A 20290-nucleotide genomic window follows, 5' to 3' on the forward strand; every position below is an offset into this window, starting at 1 on the left:
CATGGTGTTTATAGCCACAGTTTGTGGCTCTCACTGACTAATAGGATGTTGTTAACTTGTTGGGGTTTAGGTCTAAATTTTCAAAAACAGCTTTTTGGTGGACCGCATAGCGGGACCACCCTAAATTAGTGTGTTACTAGTTTTTGCATGAAGGTGTTTTAATTTTCCATTTAAAAGCTGCAAAAAGTTTGAGCTGGTAACTTTCTACCTGGGCTCGGCTGCCCGTTTAAAACCCTTCAATTGGCAATTTCTATCCTGACAAGAAAGGACCAATTGACAAATTTGTTCAACACCTTAAAATCATATCTGATATTGCTATTGTATTTGGAGAGAACTTGACCTGTATTAAACTGTAATGTTTATCATTAAAAGTAAATAAATGCCAAGCTTGGCTCAACGTAAAATGTCTGCAATTGAAGTGCAGTTTGTTGCACTATTGGTATAAACCTTGAATTTGCAGACAGAATTTAAGTTGAAATTTTCCATTAATTTTTTTTCTAAAAATACTATTTTATGTCTCTGGTATACTTCAAATTAATATTTATTTGCAATTATTATGACTGATATTCCTGTAGAAATAGCTTGTAGAATGTGTTTTTTTTATGAATAATCTAATTTATTACCATATTTTCTCTTTTTCTTATTAGAGCCGAGAGGTCGCGCAATGCAGCCAAAATGCGTCGAGACAAGGAGGGGGTGGAAATCACCACCCTGGCCAAACTCCTGCCATACCCAGATGAGGTGACCAGTAAACTGGACAAGGGGTCCATCATCCGCCTGACCTCAAGCTATTTGAGGATGAAAAAGTTCACTCAAAAAGGTATGTACATGTAGAGTAGAGTGACCTTCGCTTGTGTTGTCGGGTTGATGTATAATTTTCAGAATGATACTATTTAATCTGCCAAATTTGGGTCCGGAATTCAAGTATGAATCGGAAAATATTGACCCACATATTCTTTTGTCTTGGATCATTTGAAGTTCTGGAATGGTGATTGCTCATTGCGAGTTATGCATGTTTGGCATTCCATGTATTTGCAAGTTTTCATACATGTTGCAATCAGATATCAAAGAAGAGCATCAGTACATTTGTAGCTACATGTGGCCTGCAAATGAACTAGCATTCCGATTATGTCAGGTTTTCCTTCTGCCAACCCATTAGAGTTGACTAGCATTGACCACATTTCAGACTACAATGAAGACAAAGGCAGGTTATAGACATGACACCCATTACTTTCTATAATTATTAATATGTCTGTGAAAGTCTAGTCTGTGCTGCAGACCATGTACCTATATTACCTATAGGGAGAGAAACTACTGGGAACCACACACTCTTGGAAATCATAGTGGCTACTCGCTACGCTCGCTATTCGAGGGGGTAGTTCAAACTACTCGCTGCTTCGCGGCTTGATTCCCCCCAATCGCGAGTAGTCTTTGACTAGTGACTAGTGAAAGTCAAGAGAATAATGGTATACAAATATTGAATGTTTATGAGTTCAATGGTAAGAATATTTTCATGAGGTGAAATATTGTTTTCTCAGTCAGATATTTCCTTTTGGCAACTTTACTGAGTATCCTGGTAGATATGGACTGTTGAATGTTCTATTCAATGAGGCTTCCATTACTGCCATTGAACGAATAAAAACATTCAATATATTTGTTTTATATAACTCATATAAGTTCCCTTTCTTCCACTTCTTCCAACAAAATAAATTAAAAAATATCTTAAAGTATATAAAAGAAGCAACACCCGTACCTATAATTGGCTAGTCGAGGTGGCAACCTCGCTATACGCCACGCTCTGTCAGCGTTGCTATATGGTAGCTCCGTCAGTGCAATGGAAAAATGACTATTCCAGCTGGCTGCTAAAAATAGCAGAAATCAATAGTAATTGGCCAATCAAATGACATATTGTCACATGATCAAGGGGAATGAGTCGGATGTCGGTAATACTGTTTTGAGATATTGGCAAAAATAGTGTTCAAATTCTTTTGTTATATATTGTTTTCAGCCATTGATAAATTGCTCATACATGTAACTCAGTAACCCGATTTTGATGGGGTTTGCATCAAAATGTAGCATTCGTAAACTGCCAGAAAGTCATAATTAAAAAAACTCCTCTAATTAAAAAGCCGACATGTGACTCATTCCCCCTGATCATGTCACATATGTATGAGTTATAAATAAATGAATGCTATGGAAGCAATAGTGGTGACATCCCGCTATCTCTAAGGTCCGCTATCTCTAAGGTTCGCTATCTCTAAGGTTCGCTATCACTAACGTGTAAAGTCTATAGATATCAGAATCCCGCTATCTCTAATAGAGAAAAGGGTTCGCTATACCTAAAAAAAGGTCCGCTACTTAAAGGTTCGATATCACTAATTTAGAATAAGGTTCGCTAGTTCTAAGGTTCAATATCACTAATTATAAAAAAGGTTCGCTATCACTAATTTAAAATAAGTTTCGCTATCACTAATTTTGAATAAGGTCCGCTATCACTAATTTATTGAAGGTTCAGCTATACCTAAGGTTAGCTATCACTAATTTTGTTTCAGGTTCGCTATCCCTAATTAATTAAGGTTCGCTATCTCTAAGGTTCAAGTTATCACTAATTTCGATTAAGGTTCAAGCTATACCTAAGGTTCGTATCACTAATCTTAAATAAGGTCCACTATCTCTAATTTTAGATGAGGTTCGCTATCTCTAATTTCAAATAAGGTCGGCTATCTATAATTTTAAATAAGGACGGCTATAGCTAACCTTATTTGAAATTAGAGCTAACCTTATTTAAAATTAGAGATGGAACCTTATTTGAAATTAGAGATAGCGAACCTTATTTGAAATTAAATAACCTAGAGATAGCGAACCTTATAGATAGCGGACCTTATTTAAAATTAGAGATAGCAAACCTTAGGGATACCGGGATTGTTAAAATTAGAGATAGCGGAACTTATTTTAAATTACTGATAGCAAACCTTAGAGATAGCGAACCTTCAATAAATTAGTGATAGCGGACCTTATTTAAAATTAGAGATAGCGAACCTTATTTAAAATTAGTGATATCGAACCTTAGAAATACCGAACCTTTTTCAAAATTAGTGATATCGAACCTTAGGTATAGCGAACCTTTTTCGTAATTAGTGATAACGAACCTTAGAGATAGCGAACCTTAGAGATAGCGAACCGGAACCGCAATAGTATAGAGATTAGAAAATTTATTTTATAGAACTCAAAAGAAATGGTGTTTGTAGGATCATACTACTTTTAAATAATTGCAATGTTTAGTGAATGTAAATTTGGGAAATTATCGATCGTGTATTTTATTGATCAATATTGCACAAGTAGGTTATCTAGTAGGGTCAAAAATCAAAATGATGAAATTGAAATGTGTAGGCCAATGTTAGGCAAAAAAAAAAATTGTTGTGTTGCCCTCACCCGACCGGGTCCGATTTTTGAAAATTCTGGAAAGTTTTTAGTGTACAAAAGAATACCGACCCTAATTTTTTTTTTTTTTTTTCAGATTTCAAATTCAGATTTTTTTTTTAAGTCAGATTTTTAACATTTTCAGTCACATACGGGTTTATCTTCTACAATTCTTTGGCATTTTTAATGCTCATGCTTTATCTTTTTGTGGAAAATTTAGTGTACAATACTGTTAGCCACTCATTGTAACCTTAAAATAGTAGAAATAGCATGTTATAAAATAAAAAATATAATAAAAAAATAAAAATTCCAACCGTCCGGTCCTCTTGATTTTTGCCTTGTGAGGGCAACACAACCAATTTTTTTTTGGCCTTATTTTGGTAAAAATTTTTAAAGATCAATATAACAAGTATCTGTTCTACAGGTGGACAGACTTAATTTCAAAGTAAACGTTGGTCAGTCAGATATTTTTGATACAGTTAAATTTTTTCCCGGAATAGGCTATTTTTAGATATGAAATGGCTAAAAAATCACAGAAAGCTTGTCAAATCTGAAAATTAACACATTTCAAACAAAATCCACTTTAACCAAACAATGGCTGTGATTAATTGCATATAGGTTCAAAGAACAGAACATGGTGGTTTTTTTCACCTCATCTATAATTAATCTTGTAATCAAATAGATGTCTGATAATTTAAAAGATAATTCCATAACAATTGGTTATTTCAAGGTAGACAGGCACTTTATCATAGTTTGGACTATATATGTAGGAGAAAGCAAGAGAATTTGAAAATTCTTGCCTTGTAAAACCATAGATGGTAAAACTTACATCAAATATTATCAAACTACAATTGCAGGTGCACACAAATTATTCAAAGAATATCTTGAGCAGAAGAGCAAACAGCCCTATCAAATTGACGTTTGAGGTCAGCTTTGAAAGATTTCCTGTCTGCTCAAAACAAAATAAATACATATATATACTGAGAATAATTTTGCAGCATCTCCTGAGTGGACTCGACTAATCTGCAGTCAAGGAGACATAAATTTCTCTACTCCAATGCTTTTGTATATAAATATACAGCACATCTTGAATGTTGTACATTTCAAATTGATGCTCTATGAGAATTGTATGTTCTCAGGGCTATCTGGTTCCATACATGTACCAGTCCCCCTCTCTATAAAATCACAGTTCTATTCAACTGGAAATTGTTCAGCTGTAATCGCTTAATTTTAGCGACTGGTTGCTTCAGAGGTACATTTTCTTTAGGGTTGCTATAATTATGAGGCCTGGGGGAGGGTAAAATGGGGTGCAAGAATTTTTATGCGAACCTAAAGATGTAACTAACACGTGCAAAGGGGGAGGCAAAGATTTATTGGCAGGCCGAGAGAGGAGGGTAAGCGATTTTTGGCAGGTTGGGGGGCTTACATTTTATGGCATGCCATTTGGAAAGTGTACCCCACAGCTTATAATAATTATTACACATCCCCTTATAAAGACCAAGATGTAGGTCAGCAGCCCGCGCTTCCTAAACTGCGGGTCGCAGGCCATTTAAAAAAGAGTCGCATGCAAAATCCAAAATCATGAAGCTGACATTAAAAATGTAAACAAACGAAAATGCAACCCTAATTCGCAATTTCTAAAGCTGCATCGTGTACCTGAATTCAAACTTCAGAAGTGATGGGTATGTGCCTACCAACATATCAGGAATTGGGGGTCTATTGGTATAATGTTGTGTGAAAATATGGGGGCCATTGGGTATTTTACACAAATGAAAAAAAAAGTAGTCATTGGGTATAAAATTGTGAAGAAAGGGGTCATTTGGTATTATATTTTGAAAAAGAGGTCATCTTCTGGAGAAAGTCATAAAAATGGAGCAAAATGTTTGTTTTAATTTACAATACAAATTTGAGTGAAATGAGAAAATTATTAAGTTTCTGCATTATTTTACGGCAGGGGGTTATTTGGAATGACTTTGGTAAAGGGGGTCATCAGGTCTGGTATATTGGACTTTAAAAGGGACCTAATGACACTCCAACAGGCACATGCCATCACTTTTAAAAGTTGAGTGCCCAACCCCCACATCACTTCTAAAAGTTAGGCTCCAGGACTTTTTGCATTCCAAGCAAACAAAATAACAAGACTTGAACACTTATTCCTTTTGTTTATACATGTAAGTCATGTTTAAAGGAAACTTAAAATAGAACTGCAAAGGTGAAACAACGTTCAAAATTGCCAACAGGCACAGAAATTTCCATTTCAATTAATATTGTACATTGTGACAGCAAATTGTGACAATTCCTTTATTATTATTTTTTCTTTGCAGAAGCACTATTATTAGCATCTCAACAAAAAGCCATAACAAGTGGGGAAGAAGATGATGAAAGTGCTGCAGCTGCTGCAAGTATTTCACAGGAGCCACCTAAGAAAGAATCAAGTAGTGAAGGCATCTTGATGTTACAGGTTAGTACCACAGACACTGTGGGCAGACAGTTATTCCTGTAAGGCTGGAACCATGCTTTAATATCGGTAAAACATCCATAAGCAAATCTTTAAAAGCAATTTACCTGTAGAGATTGCAAGATGGCAGTCTGAATGCAAAAAAGTTGTATGGCTGCCTTGTGTTAGATTTTGAAACTTGCAGCTAGGGATACAAAAATGTGACAAAATTTTTAATCTCATTTAGGGCATTGTGTTTTTAAAACTGCTTATGGAAGCATCTCAAATCCTACTACCTTTAGACTTGACACTTTAACAAGTGCTATATATCAAAGGCAGCTGCTATATATTGTACCGTATAGGACTTTGATGCACTCACATGATGAACCCGCTGTTTTGAAATGGTAGAGCAGGGTACCAGATACCAGAGTAAGAAACAGTAGGTCCCGCTAAAGGGAAGCATATCACACACTAAAATATGATAATTGTATAATTAATTTGTTATAGCCAAATCCAGTTTTCTGCCCTCTCTGTGATTATCTCCCCATTGCCATAAATAACCAAATCATTACATTGACTAACTATATTTTAGGGTCCTTACAGTCAATTTTGAGTTTCCCGTCACATAATTTTCGAAAATAAGTGAGGTAACTTTTTCATTATTCATTATTTTTCTGCCTTTCATTATATGACCAACACGCATGTAAAATGTGTTGTTATTTACCGCTCACTCACTTGAAGATGAATGTTTAGCCCAAATGAGATTCAAAAGTATATTAAAAAGAGTCTGCAAGATTGACAGCAAAATGTATGTTTTGATTTTGAATTTTTCACAAAAAGTAAAAGGATATTCATCATTTTTTTTGCAAATATAACCTTTTTTCCCGGTATTTTTTGGAAAATCACAATAATGAATTCAAGTGAGGGTCAGAAAATGAAGTGAGGGCAGGTGACGGGAAACTCAACATCGACTTTCATTGGCCTTATCCAGCAATTTTGATAGATTTTATAAGTACCAGTACTATAAAGTAGAATTTTTGTTAAGTTTGGTACAAATTATTTTGACTCACCCTGTATTTACTGTCAATAGAATAATTTCAAGCTGTGACATCTATAAGATTAAATAATAATATGGTATTTTTGTTATTATTTGAAGAGAAGGTCAGCATGACAAGACAAAAACAGAGCATGATTTGTCTGGAAGACAGCAAAGGTCATTGAAATAAAAGATTTTCTATTTAATTCAATAAGTTTTCGGGGGTTTTCATGCAGAAGTAATACACAGTTTTAAATTCTTACAAATGTGGAAATTTGTATATGATTGTGAAAAGCAAAATGTGCTATACACTTTCTTGAATATATGCATCTTGTTAAACATTTGCTTGAATATATGATTGTCAGTGCTTGCATCTAGATTTTGTATAAGGCCAAAAAAAAAATTGTTGTGTTGCCCTCAATCGTCCGACCCTATAAATCCTGAAAAATCAGGGTCGCAATTTTTTTTTTTTTTTTTTGAATGATGATTTTTACAGATTTGTTCAAAAACTCAATGTTTTTCACTTAAAATTAATATTTTATTGAAAGACTAGTCTTTAATTGATGTCTAACAGGTATCCAGAAGTCAAAATTGATAAATGTCCCTAATTGAAAAAGCATTATTTAATATTTGAGGGGATTTTTAAAAACTGAAGGTTTAAAAAAAAAAAAAAGAAAAAAAAAAAAAAAAGAAATCAGACCGTCCTACCCAAATTTCCCATTTTCCCACTTGAGGGCAACACAACAATATTTTTTTTTTGGCCTAATGAACTACCGTAGTTTCTGTACTGAAGAAGGAAAAATGAGAACAAAAGCAAAAAGCGCAAATAATAACTAGATGGCACAGTTGTGTTTGACCAAACACGAATATCTATGCCTGTGTTTCCCACCCTAACCCCCTTAACCCATCATGACACTCTTACTCCATCATGACACCCCATATTCTAAAAGGGCTATCAGTATACCAACGAAAAAAATTAAAATTAATTAATTAATTAAAAATCAAATAATACCCCTTTAATTGCATTTGCTGTGTAAATGCTTGAGGGCGCTCCTCCTTAAATAATGCAACAAACATGAACCCCCCCACCCCACCATGACTTTCTTAACTCATCCTGACACCCCGTAATATGTTTAATGCTAAAACGGCTATCAGTATACCAACCTAGGGCATTGTAGCTGCTTTATTTACTGAGTAATGGCCGGCCCTATGTTTTAGCATTTGGGGCCCTGGGGCCCATATTTTGTAACATATGGGGCTCTTATATTTATATAACAATTTTAATGCTAAAGATCTATAAGTGTACCAAATCTGAGCCCTGTAGCTACTTTATTTGCTGAGAAACGACCGGCCCTTTATTTTATCATTTGGGCCTCTGGGGCCCCTAGCCTTACAAATCTGGGGCCAAAATGGGCAAAATGCGTATCTACAAGTTCGGGCCCATATCTGTGCCACATATGAGCCCTAGTGCCTTTGTAGTTTTACAGATAACCTTGTCAACCTGTTGCCCCTTATTTTAACATTTGGGGCCCAGGGGCCCATAATATATGACATATGGGGCTCATGTATACCTGTAAATATAGAGTACCCCTGGGGCTATCAGTGCACTAACTCATGGCCCTGAGGCTGCTTTATTTGATGAGAAATGGCATGCTTCGTATTTTTGCATTTGGGCCCCTGGGGCCCGTGACCTTTGACCTATTAGCCACTTGCAGTTCCGCCATTATGCACTATATGCGGGAGAGCCTCGAACTGGCAGCATACATGAAAGGAAGAATTACGTAACCTTACACAGAATGTTATATGACTGGTTCAATTCCCATTCATGTATGCTGCCAGTTCGAGGCTCTCCCACACATAGTGCATAATGGCGGAACTGCAAGTGGCTAATGGGGCCAAAATGGGCAAAAAGCATTAAGGGCAGAGTAATGGGAGAGAAAGCACACACACCGAAATCCGGTTTATTTTCCCCACCTGGGGTGTTTAACCGTACTGAACTTGAACTTGAACTTGAACTTGAGAGAACATGGACCTTTTCGAGCTTCATTATTTCTGAATTGTATGTCCAAAGTAAATAAAACTATACATTTTTGGAAAGGAAATGAGTCAAGGAATTCCATGGTGACGTCAGATTTGTTCAAAAATCTCAAGTTTTTGAAAAAATCACAAAAATTCACTTTTTTACCCCAATTTTTTTGTGACAACTTAGAAAAAAATCCGTTCGGAGTAAAAAAAATTCAGTTAGCTTTTCATGAAGAAGAGACATGAACTTAGGGAAGGTTTTTTTTTTTTTGAAATTGTCTCTTTTTTCAAATATTGAAAAAAACATGTGAAAAAAGCCGTTTTGTCACTCTATTAAGCTAAAAATTGCACATAATGGTGTATATTTTTGTTTAAAACAAATATTTTGAAAAAATGAAAAAACCTTCCCTAGACTTTGATGTACTCTAAAGGATAGTGCAAAAAGTTTACCCTTTGCTTGCATATTTTTCGAGTTATCTTGTCACAAAAATTGCGTAATATTGTCAAAAGTGAACTCTGAGAAATCGACGTTTTAGCAAAAAATGTCAAAATTATGCACAAAACGTCCTTAAATTTTAAAACGGTAAGACTTTCACACCTGTAAAAGCTGTATCTGGTGCATGGTCTAAATATGCATCTTTTTTCACCAATGAATCTATAATCTCTGCTTTCAGTGCGTCAAAATTCAAAATAATTAAAAAATCTAAGTAGCATTTTGACTGCAAATTTTTGTTTTGTTTACACCACATTTGCTGGCGTTAACAACATACCGAATGCGCCTTGATCTGCGTTGGACATACGCGCAGAGTTAGCCACGTCACGCTGACGCGAATCGCAATGCAGTAATCACAATATTTCACATTCACGCATTTTCTGACTCATTATTTCCGCCAATTTACTAAGCTGTCTTGAGCCATGTGACTTGTTAGAGTTGAAAAGAGTGAAATAAATCAAGCAAAAATACGAATAAATATTAGCAAGTTGTATTTTATCAGTTTCAAGTGAAAGAATACATCTTAGTGTTGATAAATATCAAAAAATCTCAAATTAGGTCGTGGACGAATGTGTCTTCCATTACTCTGGCCTTAAGTGTGCCAAATATGCTTCCTGGGGCCCTTGTAGTTTTGGAGATAGCCCTGTCAATATGAAGCGTGAGAAGGAGGAAAAGGAGAAGGAAACGGAGAAGACTAAAGAGCATAAGCAGAATATCTATGCCCTGTTCCACAGGCATAGATAATATCTGTTTGTGTAGTTAATATCATTTTTTAAGTATTGATAAGAATAAAATCTCTTTTTGCAGACTTGTGTGGCCAGCATATAGACCTACACATTATACAGTCCAATCTCAAATATCTGGCCATGAATGGGACTTAGCATTCACTGGGTGAAAAAGACTGGATATATGAATAAAAATTAATAAAATCATACAATTCTGTGTTGAATATGCTGCTTTGAGATAACAAAAAAATATTTCATATGGTAAAAGGTGGAGCTATTAAAATGGACATTTTTGTGCAGTTAATGTTGTACACTTTGCCAATGTGTAACTCTTTCACTTGTTTTGAATTAAAAAATATATGATTCAAAGCTTTCTTACATTGATTTAAATACAAGAAAGGAATATATATATTAATTTGTTGTTATTTTGGGGAGTGCAGAAATATCCACTTTTACATGTGGTGTAACACAGTACTTAACACAAGAGGTTTTCCTTTAGTTACTTCAGAACATAAAAATAGGTGTCAGGACATTGATAGTGTGGATTCCTTTAAAGATCATTGGATATCAGGTCTAGGAAGGTGAGGTTGGACTTTCATCTTAAACACCTTTTTTTCTAGTCTTTATTAAAAACTTACCTGCTCATTTGGAACTTCATATTTTTTAATTTTTATGTTGCCGATTCTCTCTTACTATCACAGGCACTGAGCGGATTTGTGATTTTCATCTCTCGCAAAGGGAAGATTTTCTTCATATCTGACAACGTGGGCAAACATCTCGGTGTTCATCAGGTAATCAGATTTACTTTAGCATTTGTCAATGTCATCAAGGTGCACACCCTTAAATAGCCTCTCCATTACATACTATATAAAAAAGGCTGCTCTTGAAGCATTTGTTGATTTGCAATGTATAGCTCGATATGAATGTGTTTGTCTGTCTGTCTGCTTCTCAGTTGTCATTTGGTGGGAAGTAATATCATTAAATCAATCTACCAATCATCCCCTTCAGAGCTAGTTGTAAGATTAATTGAGCATGAACTCTCATGCTGTATAGGTGTCCACTATCCAGCCACATTAACATTTACAATGAATTCATCTTAAAGCAATAATGTGTGATTTGCATTATAAAGAATAGATTCCTATTTGAATGTTTGTTTTCACTGATCACATTATCCCCTTTTAATTTCGAGCCAAACGAAGTATAACAAAGAAAATTGCGATTTCATTCCAGCGCCTACGATGCGTGTACTACGCTCGCCGATCGTAACATGTAATACTACACAGAGCATCGCACTCGACGTGTGTACACATAAGCTGACATCCGTGGGAGATGTTAGCAAGCAGTCAATCAATAACTCTGAATAAAACCGGGTCGACACGGTTTTATATAAAAAGTTAAATTTTACTGTTATTAAGCACTTCAGGCTTAGTCTTACGTGGTATTTTAGTATGTCCACCACTGGGCATTATAATTATGCAAAAAGTAGAAATCCGAGTAAAAATTGAGGGCGTCGCTGTGAAGCAAATCACACATTATGGCTTTAAGCAATAATTTCTATATATAGATAGACCTATGCTTTAATACCCGCACTAATCTTCTTATGATGGTCATATTACTTACTATAGCCCATTTTCCATTACACTCGCACACAACTACTATGGCAATACTGACAACGCCAGGCTCACGTTGACCACTTTGAGTTGAAAAAAAGAATTTGTATACGAGTTATATAAAACAATTATTGAACATTTTTATTCGTTTAATGGAAAGTATATTTTCATTAAATTGTGAAATATGAACTGCTCAGCTCTGCTGAATAATCCATATTTTACCTTATGAAAATGTTCTTACCATTGCACTCATTATGTCAGTACTCATGTTTGCACAATCACCATGTTTTTGAATTGGCCTATGAAGTATAATCAGAGAAGGAGAGAAAAGTGTAGGAGTTCTCATGTATATATGCAATAATAAAAGATGATGTTCAGTTTACTTTCTCTCTCTCGCTATATCGATTTACATGTAATGTTTTTTAGCTTCAACTTGACTTGTGTTGCATCGATGAAAATCACTCAAAGTACAAAAGCCAAGATAAATATTAATCGCATTGATCAAACAGAATTTATACGACCTGCTGCTCTCGAGAAGTGAGCGTTAAGTCGTGGTTTTGAGACCGTCCAATTTGTTGAGTTGCTTTTCTTTGTTTGAAGACACCTGTATGGTCAGTGGTACAAAAAATATATATCCTTTGTGAATGGGGACACAATATGCTGTACTCTGTATTCAATTCTGTCCACATTAACAAAGGACATACCACTGCCAATACAGGAGTTTACATCTCAAAACTCCTAACTTGTAACTTATGCTCATTTTGTGGGAGCAGGTCACATATGGTCAGTGAGTCACTTATTTATGTTTTCATCATTTCATATTAATATCAGCATTGAAGCTTTTCATTTATACATTTGTAAACCAGTAAAGCATAAAATGAAAAATTTAATTTTCTTTCATGTCTTCAGGGATGCTATTGAAATTAATTATTTTTTCAACATTGTACACATGTGCCACAACTCAATGGTAGAATTATGCATGGTGGGTATTTTTTCAACAAAATGATTGTTTTCATTATCAGTATTTGTACTTTTGAAAATTACCGGTCCAGAGCCGAACTGACAAAAATGAAAGAAAATCACTCACAAATGAGGTCAATCAGCTTGTTTTGTTACAAACATCCCATATAGATTTATGTGCATAACGAGATATTTTATCCGTACACAAGTTTGACCAATAATATAAGCTTTCAGAAAATCTTACATATGGCTACTCACTAACTATTTAAGTTCAGTTTGTGACAGCTGAAGAGTGAAAGTTCTTTCAAATTTTCCTCATTAGCTAGCAGGTTCAGTCCAGAGAATGCCTTTTCAATTTATAGAAATAGGTTTTACTTTTCAATTTATTGTAAATGCCTGAACATCATATTTCAATAACTATAATGTCAACTATTTTTCAAAATTCCTTTTTTCTTGTTTCTCTATCATATTTGTACCATCCACCTGCAACCTATCTGTGTGTATGCAGTATGAGATGGTAGGCAACTCTGTGATGGAATTCATCCATCCAGATGATCACAAGGAATTGGCAAAGCAGTTTGTAGTCCAGGTACCAGGCCGTGTGTCCATCAAAGGATTGGGTGTGGAGAAGACCAAAGACATACCAACCCCTATGACAGTCAACTTCTTTGATGACTCAGGTATGGTGTTTTGTTTTTGTTTTTTATTTATCTAAATTTTATAACATGATTGAAGTGAGGCAATACCAAATAGTGGCTTGAGATGCCACTAAAATTCAAGGGATGCCAATCACACACAGACACACGCAACCCAGAAAAGGAGAAAAGGTGCTCTTGTTATACGATTGGCTGTAACTTTGGTTGTAGATGATCAAATTACAATCCAGCATTCTGACGATGGTTCCACCATGTTTTTCTTTACATGTAGACTGTCAATTTTTAAGAAATCCCCTGTTCTGTGGCAACATGTTATAAAGCAAGGGTCCTCAAATATATTTATTCGTAGACCATGGAGGACCAAAATCATTTGTGTGTGAGGGCCAAATACACCTGGGTTTGTACTTTACATTTCAGAGCTGTTCAAGGGGCTACCACAATTATATTTTTGACCCTGATGTGGCATTGACGTCAAAGCGTTATGGCAGCTGTTTCGGGTGAACATCTACGTGGCGTCTTTAAGCATGTGTACGCCAGCGCTTCAAGCGAACGCTAGCGATTTGAGGCTGCGCCTAAGAAAATGTGCACTAGTCATCACTGCTACATAGTGGGTCAGATCTGGTCCATAGGCCGCCTATTGAGAACTCCTGTTATAAAGCATCTAAATTGTTGATGGCTATCTATGTACACAGCATCCATTGCTTGTGTTCCTATGTTATTCCATGGTTTCAAAAAGCCACACTTTTGGGAGATTAAAATTACATACATACTTCCTTGCTATCTTCATGTTAGATGTCAGATTTTTTTGGGTTTTTTATTGTATCCTTGTTTGCTTGTTGCACAGTATACCAGCACATTTTTTACCCAGATGTGACAGTGATGTTAACATGTTGATTGAGCGCATACATGTATATGCATATGTACGCGAATGTTAGGGATTACCAATGAAAGGTGCACTTACATGTACATCACTGCTACATCAGGGTGAAAAATGGCATAGCACATTGTATGCTTGTTCAGAAACTACCAACTTATGAATTATACTTTGGCATGGTCTAACAAATCACTTTAGCATAAGGCTAATGAAAGTTGATGTTATAAGTTTCCTGTCACATATTTTTTGTAGAGTTATGAGGTGACTCTTTTATTATTCAATATTCAGCTGTCCATTATGTGACTGTATTCATTAGTGTTGAATATGTCAAAACTGGGAGTATAGACTATTATCTGATCCAGCTTCGATGACACCTCTGTCAATTTCAAAGAGGTATAAATATAGAGTTAATGAGACAATTCTTAGCAAATCAAGACCGTAATTGATTGCACATTTATTTGCTCCATTGCATTCACACACACAAAGCTCTCCTCTGACAGTGAATGGAATTTGTCCAGCATGACTTCACAAGGTGTCACTGTATCTTGTGCTTAGATCAGCTTTTCAGATATTTTGCAACAGATTGAGAAAATATTTGGGTTTGCTTTTATTAAAAATGAAAGAAATTTGAAATTTTTGTAATCACTAGGAATCATTAATATTGACTACATCCTCTACCCGTACACTACAAAGACAATCGCTGAAATCATCAGCCCGACATGTCTTGACATTTTGAGAGTTAAAATTGTTGATATTTCCATCTCAATGTTCACATAATTGACTTTTTCATGAAAATAATGAAAGTGTTAGCCAAAATGAAAAAGTGATGCGGATGAGTGACAGGAAATTTGCAATCAACTTGTATTAGCATAATGGTCACATTGCTGAGTTTGCTCAAACATTTCGCAACAGTACAGCTCTGTTTAAATTCTAGTATAGACTTATCATTTTGAACCAAAATTGATTGTGTTATATTTGTAAGTTTATAAAAGATCAGCTTATTTGTTTGTTTGTTTGTCCATCTGACATTCCTTGATTCACACATGTGATAGAAATTGATTTTCTTAAGTGAAATTTTCGAGAGGGTGTTGACTGTGCTGTGGCGTGCAAGTAAATATTGCATATCCTGTGCTACAGAAAGCTTCCTGCAGGAGTATGCAAACATTTGCACATATCTGTTTGAGTTATGGAAGCAGGCTTCAAGCTTTCAACTGTTCTCTTAACAGCCAATATTGGTCATACTTGCATGTCACTCCTAAACTGGTTTTGGTAGTTAAAATGGGAAATATAATGGAAATCAATATGTCATGACTTGAGAACCAGAATGCGTTAACTTACATTGGTTTTCATTGCTTGCTTTTTCGCAACCATCGATGTTATATCATACAAAATAATCAATGAAATATTTATAATGCATTAAATGTTGTATTTTTTTCAAAATAACTAGTAATAACTAATTTAGGACAAACTTGTTTGTTAACCCTTACACTGAACACTTTTTTGCTATCGGAAGTTAAAGAAGAAAGGAAAAAGGACAGAAGATGAACAAATAAGTCACTTGGTACCCCCGGGATTTGAAACTTAGACCCCTCGTGTACACAATCACCTACCGGTAGCCAGAAATTCTTAAGAAATGATTTATGCACTGGAAAACCTGAATTAGGATGAGATATGGTTTTATGTACAATGTAAATGCAAGAGGCCTACTACATTATGTATGCTTGATTGTGAAGATGAGCACATGAATTTGACAGACTCGTTGTTAGCAAAAGGAAATCTGAGAGTGTTTTTTTTTCAAATGACTTGCAAAGATGGCTGATAATACCTGCGTTTATACACATGCTTGTTTGATGAAAGGTTGTATGAATTTGGCACACTGTACATGTATTTGTTTAGGAAGGAGATATTCTCTTTAGAAATATCTTATTTGCTTGTGCTTGCAACTGCATTTAGGTAAATTGTTGATAGAAAATTGCAAGAAAACAACAGATTTTAGGTGGATCATTAAGCATTTTCTGGAAATTAGAAAATACTTGACGCTTGTTTTATATGCCATATACAAACCGAGGGTTGACAAACAGAAGGCCTTAACTCACTTTTTGCCATTTTGAGATTTTGGTACCAAAATAATCTGTAATACCCACAGATTCTGAAAATCATAAAGCCTTAACTTAATCAACTTCCTATTGCATCTATAGCACAATATATACTTGGTCACATTTCAATGCAAAATATTATTTTACTCATTTTTCTCAAAGTGGCAATTTTTGAGTTAAGGCCTTCTGTTTGTCAACCCTCGATAACGCTTAGAGTAGGCAATAAATATCCTTTTATTTTGAAGCTAAATGAGACATCCGGTTTTCATAAAACATCAATTTATATCTTCTTTGTATTTTGTTGTTTTTATTCATAATCAATATATAGTTCATGAGTGAAAATGACCGAAGAAGCTCATGAATATGTAATTTTCCCAATATTTTGCTACAAATCAAAGCATACATGTTTTGGGGGTAGGCCACTTTCATTTTGCAGAATTTGCCTTAAAATTTCATGACTTGGGCAAAGTGTTTCTTATGTGTTATAATGTATTATATTGTTTAGCCATCTTCAATTTGCATAATTAATGAGCTAATTTTCATAAATGTTTAAGTAATGTTAAAGAAAAACCTTATAGATCAACATAATAGCTTTCATACATACATGTATAGTATGTTTTAGATAGACAATTTTCCAAAAACATACTGTGGAAAATCATTTTACGAAGTTACCTGAAATAAAGAAATCACAGAATTCATTTCAAAATTTCATCTTACTGAGCAGTGCCATCCATGTTGGGTTTTCAGTGATGACATTGAGCTGAAATTCAAGCTACTTTTCAGTTCAAAGCGGTATACATGTAGATAGTAAAATTGAGTTAGCTTGAAAAATTGAGTTAGCTTGAAATTTTCCTGGACAAGGAACTTACTGCTAATTTGTCTCGTTGTAACCCGTACGAAACTGGGGGAGCTGATCCTGGTTGCGAAGGTTATTTGTGGAATGTCTAGGGTGTGCGCTCTTGTAAGCAGCAAAGTCCCTAGGTGTGTTTAGACGGTAGCCTACTTTCAAATGTAACTTAAAAGTGAGCTAGCAATTAAATTATGCTACAAGCGAGTGTGTGTCCACACAGGACTTACTTTGTAATCCAACTCAAAAGTAAGAGTGACCTTCACTGGTAAATTATGCCATGATTATGCACAATCAAAATAGGATTGGGTCATCAAAGTCATGCTTACATGCGAGTTTACATGCAAGTCTTGTTCACACTGGCCTTACAGTCGAATGTAGCTCGCTACATGTAAGATATCTTACATGTAAAATCGTCACTTGTAACTTGCATGTAGCTACATGCGAGTGCGTTTAGACGGTTAGACGGGCACTACATGCAAGTTTACATTTGAATGAAGTTACTAGCGACTTTACAAGCGATCGTCTGAACAAGCCTTTGTTGTTTAATGGTTTATGGAATGATGTGGGGCCGTAGTGGTCAGCGACAACCTGTAAAGTGTGCTGAGGCTTGTGGATCAAGGTCTAGGCGTTGTGCCTGTGCGTAGCGCACTATAAATCACTGTGCTTCTTTTTTAAAGAAAGGATTATTACGAACAGTGGTACCTCTGTATGATTGTCTCACCTGAACACAAAGACCAGATAAGTTTCAAATCTGTCATAAAACAAGTCACAAACCAATGGAATCAATTTTCCCTCTGATCCTCTGTGCATCAATGACATTGAAACCATGGCCTAGAAAATGTAGGGCAAATTCATTCAGTGTCTGTCTAACAGATATATTAGATAAATTGCTATAGTCGTGTTCACATTTTGAGTTACACCCGGTGTAAACATAAGCTAACATTGATCAAAATTCCACAAATATTTTCCCTACTCCTACCGCGTGTCCACACCTAGCCTACTCCTAGCACTACGCCTACTAATTCCACCAAGTACTCACTTCTGGTCGGCGTAAACATTGGCTACCACTTCCGGTGTTTCTGTGACCTTTATCGACCACGCGATATGTAATTTCTTAGTTCCGACCAACAAAAGGTCAAACTTACTCCGGGTGCCAGGCATAATCTGCGTTTACATTGCAACTTACGCCTGGCGGAAGTTACACCCAGCTCGCTACTCCTGACTTTTGTCAGGAGTAAATCGTCGGACGTACGCCTGGCGGAACTTACGCTGACCATCGTTCACATTGCACCTACTCCTGGCAGCACCTACGCTACTCCTAGCAACTTGCGCCGACCAAGTTCCGCTGGGCGTACATCCGACAATGTGAACACGACTTATGTTGAATATGTGCATTTACTTTATCAGAAATCGGGTACACATGTACATACATATATGCATATCTGATGAACTCCTCTGATGTGAAGGATGAAATATCATAGTAAAAATTCACTCGGATTTGTTAAACCAAAAATTGATAAATAAACATGATGGATCTATGCAATGAATCAAAATATTGAGCATATTTTACCGTGGCATTTATTGCAATAATGGTTCTGAACGTGAGTCGCGAGGGATCAAGTTTGCCTGTGCAGCGAATGGTTGCGTCTGTAAGATGACTTCTAAAGATTATCTCATCTATGACCCGGTGAGGTCATAGTCAAGTTATTATGCTTTGCATATATGTAGTAACCGAGCTTCCTAATGTCTAAATCACAGCAGTTTATTGCCTAGTTCATCCAATGGGAGTGGACAGGAGTGAAGGAGACTTTTCTTTGTTTTGCTTTTTGTATCACATCATATTCAGCTTTAATCATTATATTATATTATAATGCTTTATAAATGCTGCTTTGAAAGCAATTGACATTGCACTATCGGTCATTGCGTGGAATTTGGGCCAACGTGAAATACCGAGGCCCAATATAAACTCTGACCATTTCACGCAATGACCATAAAATAGTTGGTGCAAAGTTGTTGTTTTCGATCATACCACCATCTTACAAATTCGTTTCATGAAAATAACATAGTTTTTTTGTTTGGCAAACCTCCCTCATTGCTTTTTGACTTTAGTAGAAGGAAGGAAGGACCCACTGACCCCTTAGGTGCCAACCATCAGAATGGGTATAGCAAGCCATGCGTGTGACTGTGGCCCGGTCAACGGTTTCGTGCCCATATGTATAGTTTAGCGTCATGAGGCATGACCATATGCAAATTGTAAAAGTACTTGATTTATAATAAGGTTTATTATTTATATATTCATTCCAATAAGTTCCCAGGGCGCTTAACAAAGTCATGTTGGGTGGGCGCTTATTTTTTACATTTTTTACTTTTTTTTTCGTAAGGGGCGTTTATTAGAGACAAATTCATGTATGTTATAAACGGGTCCTGAGACGTTCTAGTAGCTTTTCTGATGCAGGAAATGTATTACAAGTTTACACAGGACTTGTAGTCCTCCAACTATATTTCACTGTATCGACGTCTATCTGTCACTTCAACATTAATGGTACCCTTAAGCAAATTGAAAATACCCTGGGTGGGTGCTTATTGGGGCATGGGCGCTTATTGGAATGAATACGGTTTGTAAGTACTGCCATAAGCAAAGTCAAGAATGAGGCCTCCTTAGCTGTCTATGGCAAATCAAAGACTAGGAAGATTAAAACTGATCATCTTACACAAGTCAACAGAGATAGGTACACAACATTTATACACAGATTATATTTGCATACATGTACAATCACCCTGAGGCTGAATGCTGGTGTGAGGCCAGTTGAACCATTATAGACCACTTGGTATCAGAAAACATCCAAATCTATAACAGAGGTTATCTGCATGTGAAGATGAGTAATGCTAGGATGCCTGAATTTCTAAAATGAACTATAGTACAAAATGAACTGATGATCGAGATATTCAAAAATATAATTGTAGCCATTCAGGGCTGTAGCCAGCAGGGCGGCAGGGGATGCTATGGCCGCCCCACTTTTTGAGCAATTTGTTATGTTTTTCTCTATTTCAATTCGGGCATATATTTGTAACTTGGCTGCCCCACATTTGTGATGGCTGCCCCATATTTTT

General features: G+C 35.8%; 1 protein-coding gene across 1 annotated transcript in view; it reads left to right on the forward strand.

Moving 5' to 3' along the window:
• The first annotated feature begins 666 nt into the window (after positions 1-666).
• Positions 667-20290, forward strand: part of LOC140153335 (uncharacterized) — a 55973-nt gene continuing 36349 nt past the window's right edge. Inside the window, exons 1-4 of the mRNA XM_072176062.1 lie at positions 667-820; positions 5745-5881; positions 10835-10924; positions 13212-13383. Coding sequence (XP_072032163.1) covers positions 676-820; positions 5745-5881; positions 10835-10924; positions 13212-13383 — 544 coding nt within the window. The 5' untranslated portion in view covers positions 667-675. The remainder of the gene's footprint in view (positions 821-5744; positions 5882-10834; positions 10925-13211; positions 13384-20290) is intronic.

Source organism: Amphiura filiformis, chromosome 5, assembly GCF_039555335.1.
Source record: "Amphiura filiformis chromosome 5, Afil_fr2py, whole genome shotgun sequence".
Classification (NCBI taxonomy): Eukaryota; Metazoa; Echinodermata; class Ophiuroidea; order Amphilepidida; family Amphiuridae; genus Amphiura; species Amphiura filiformis.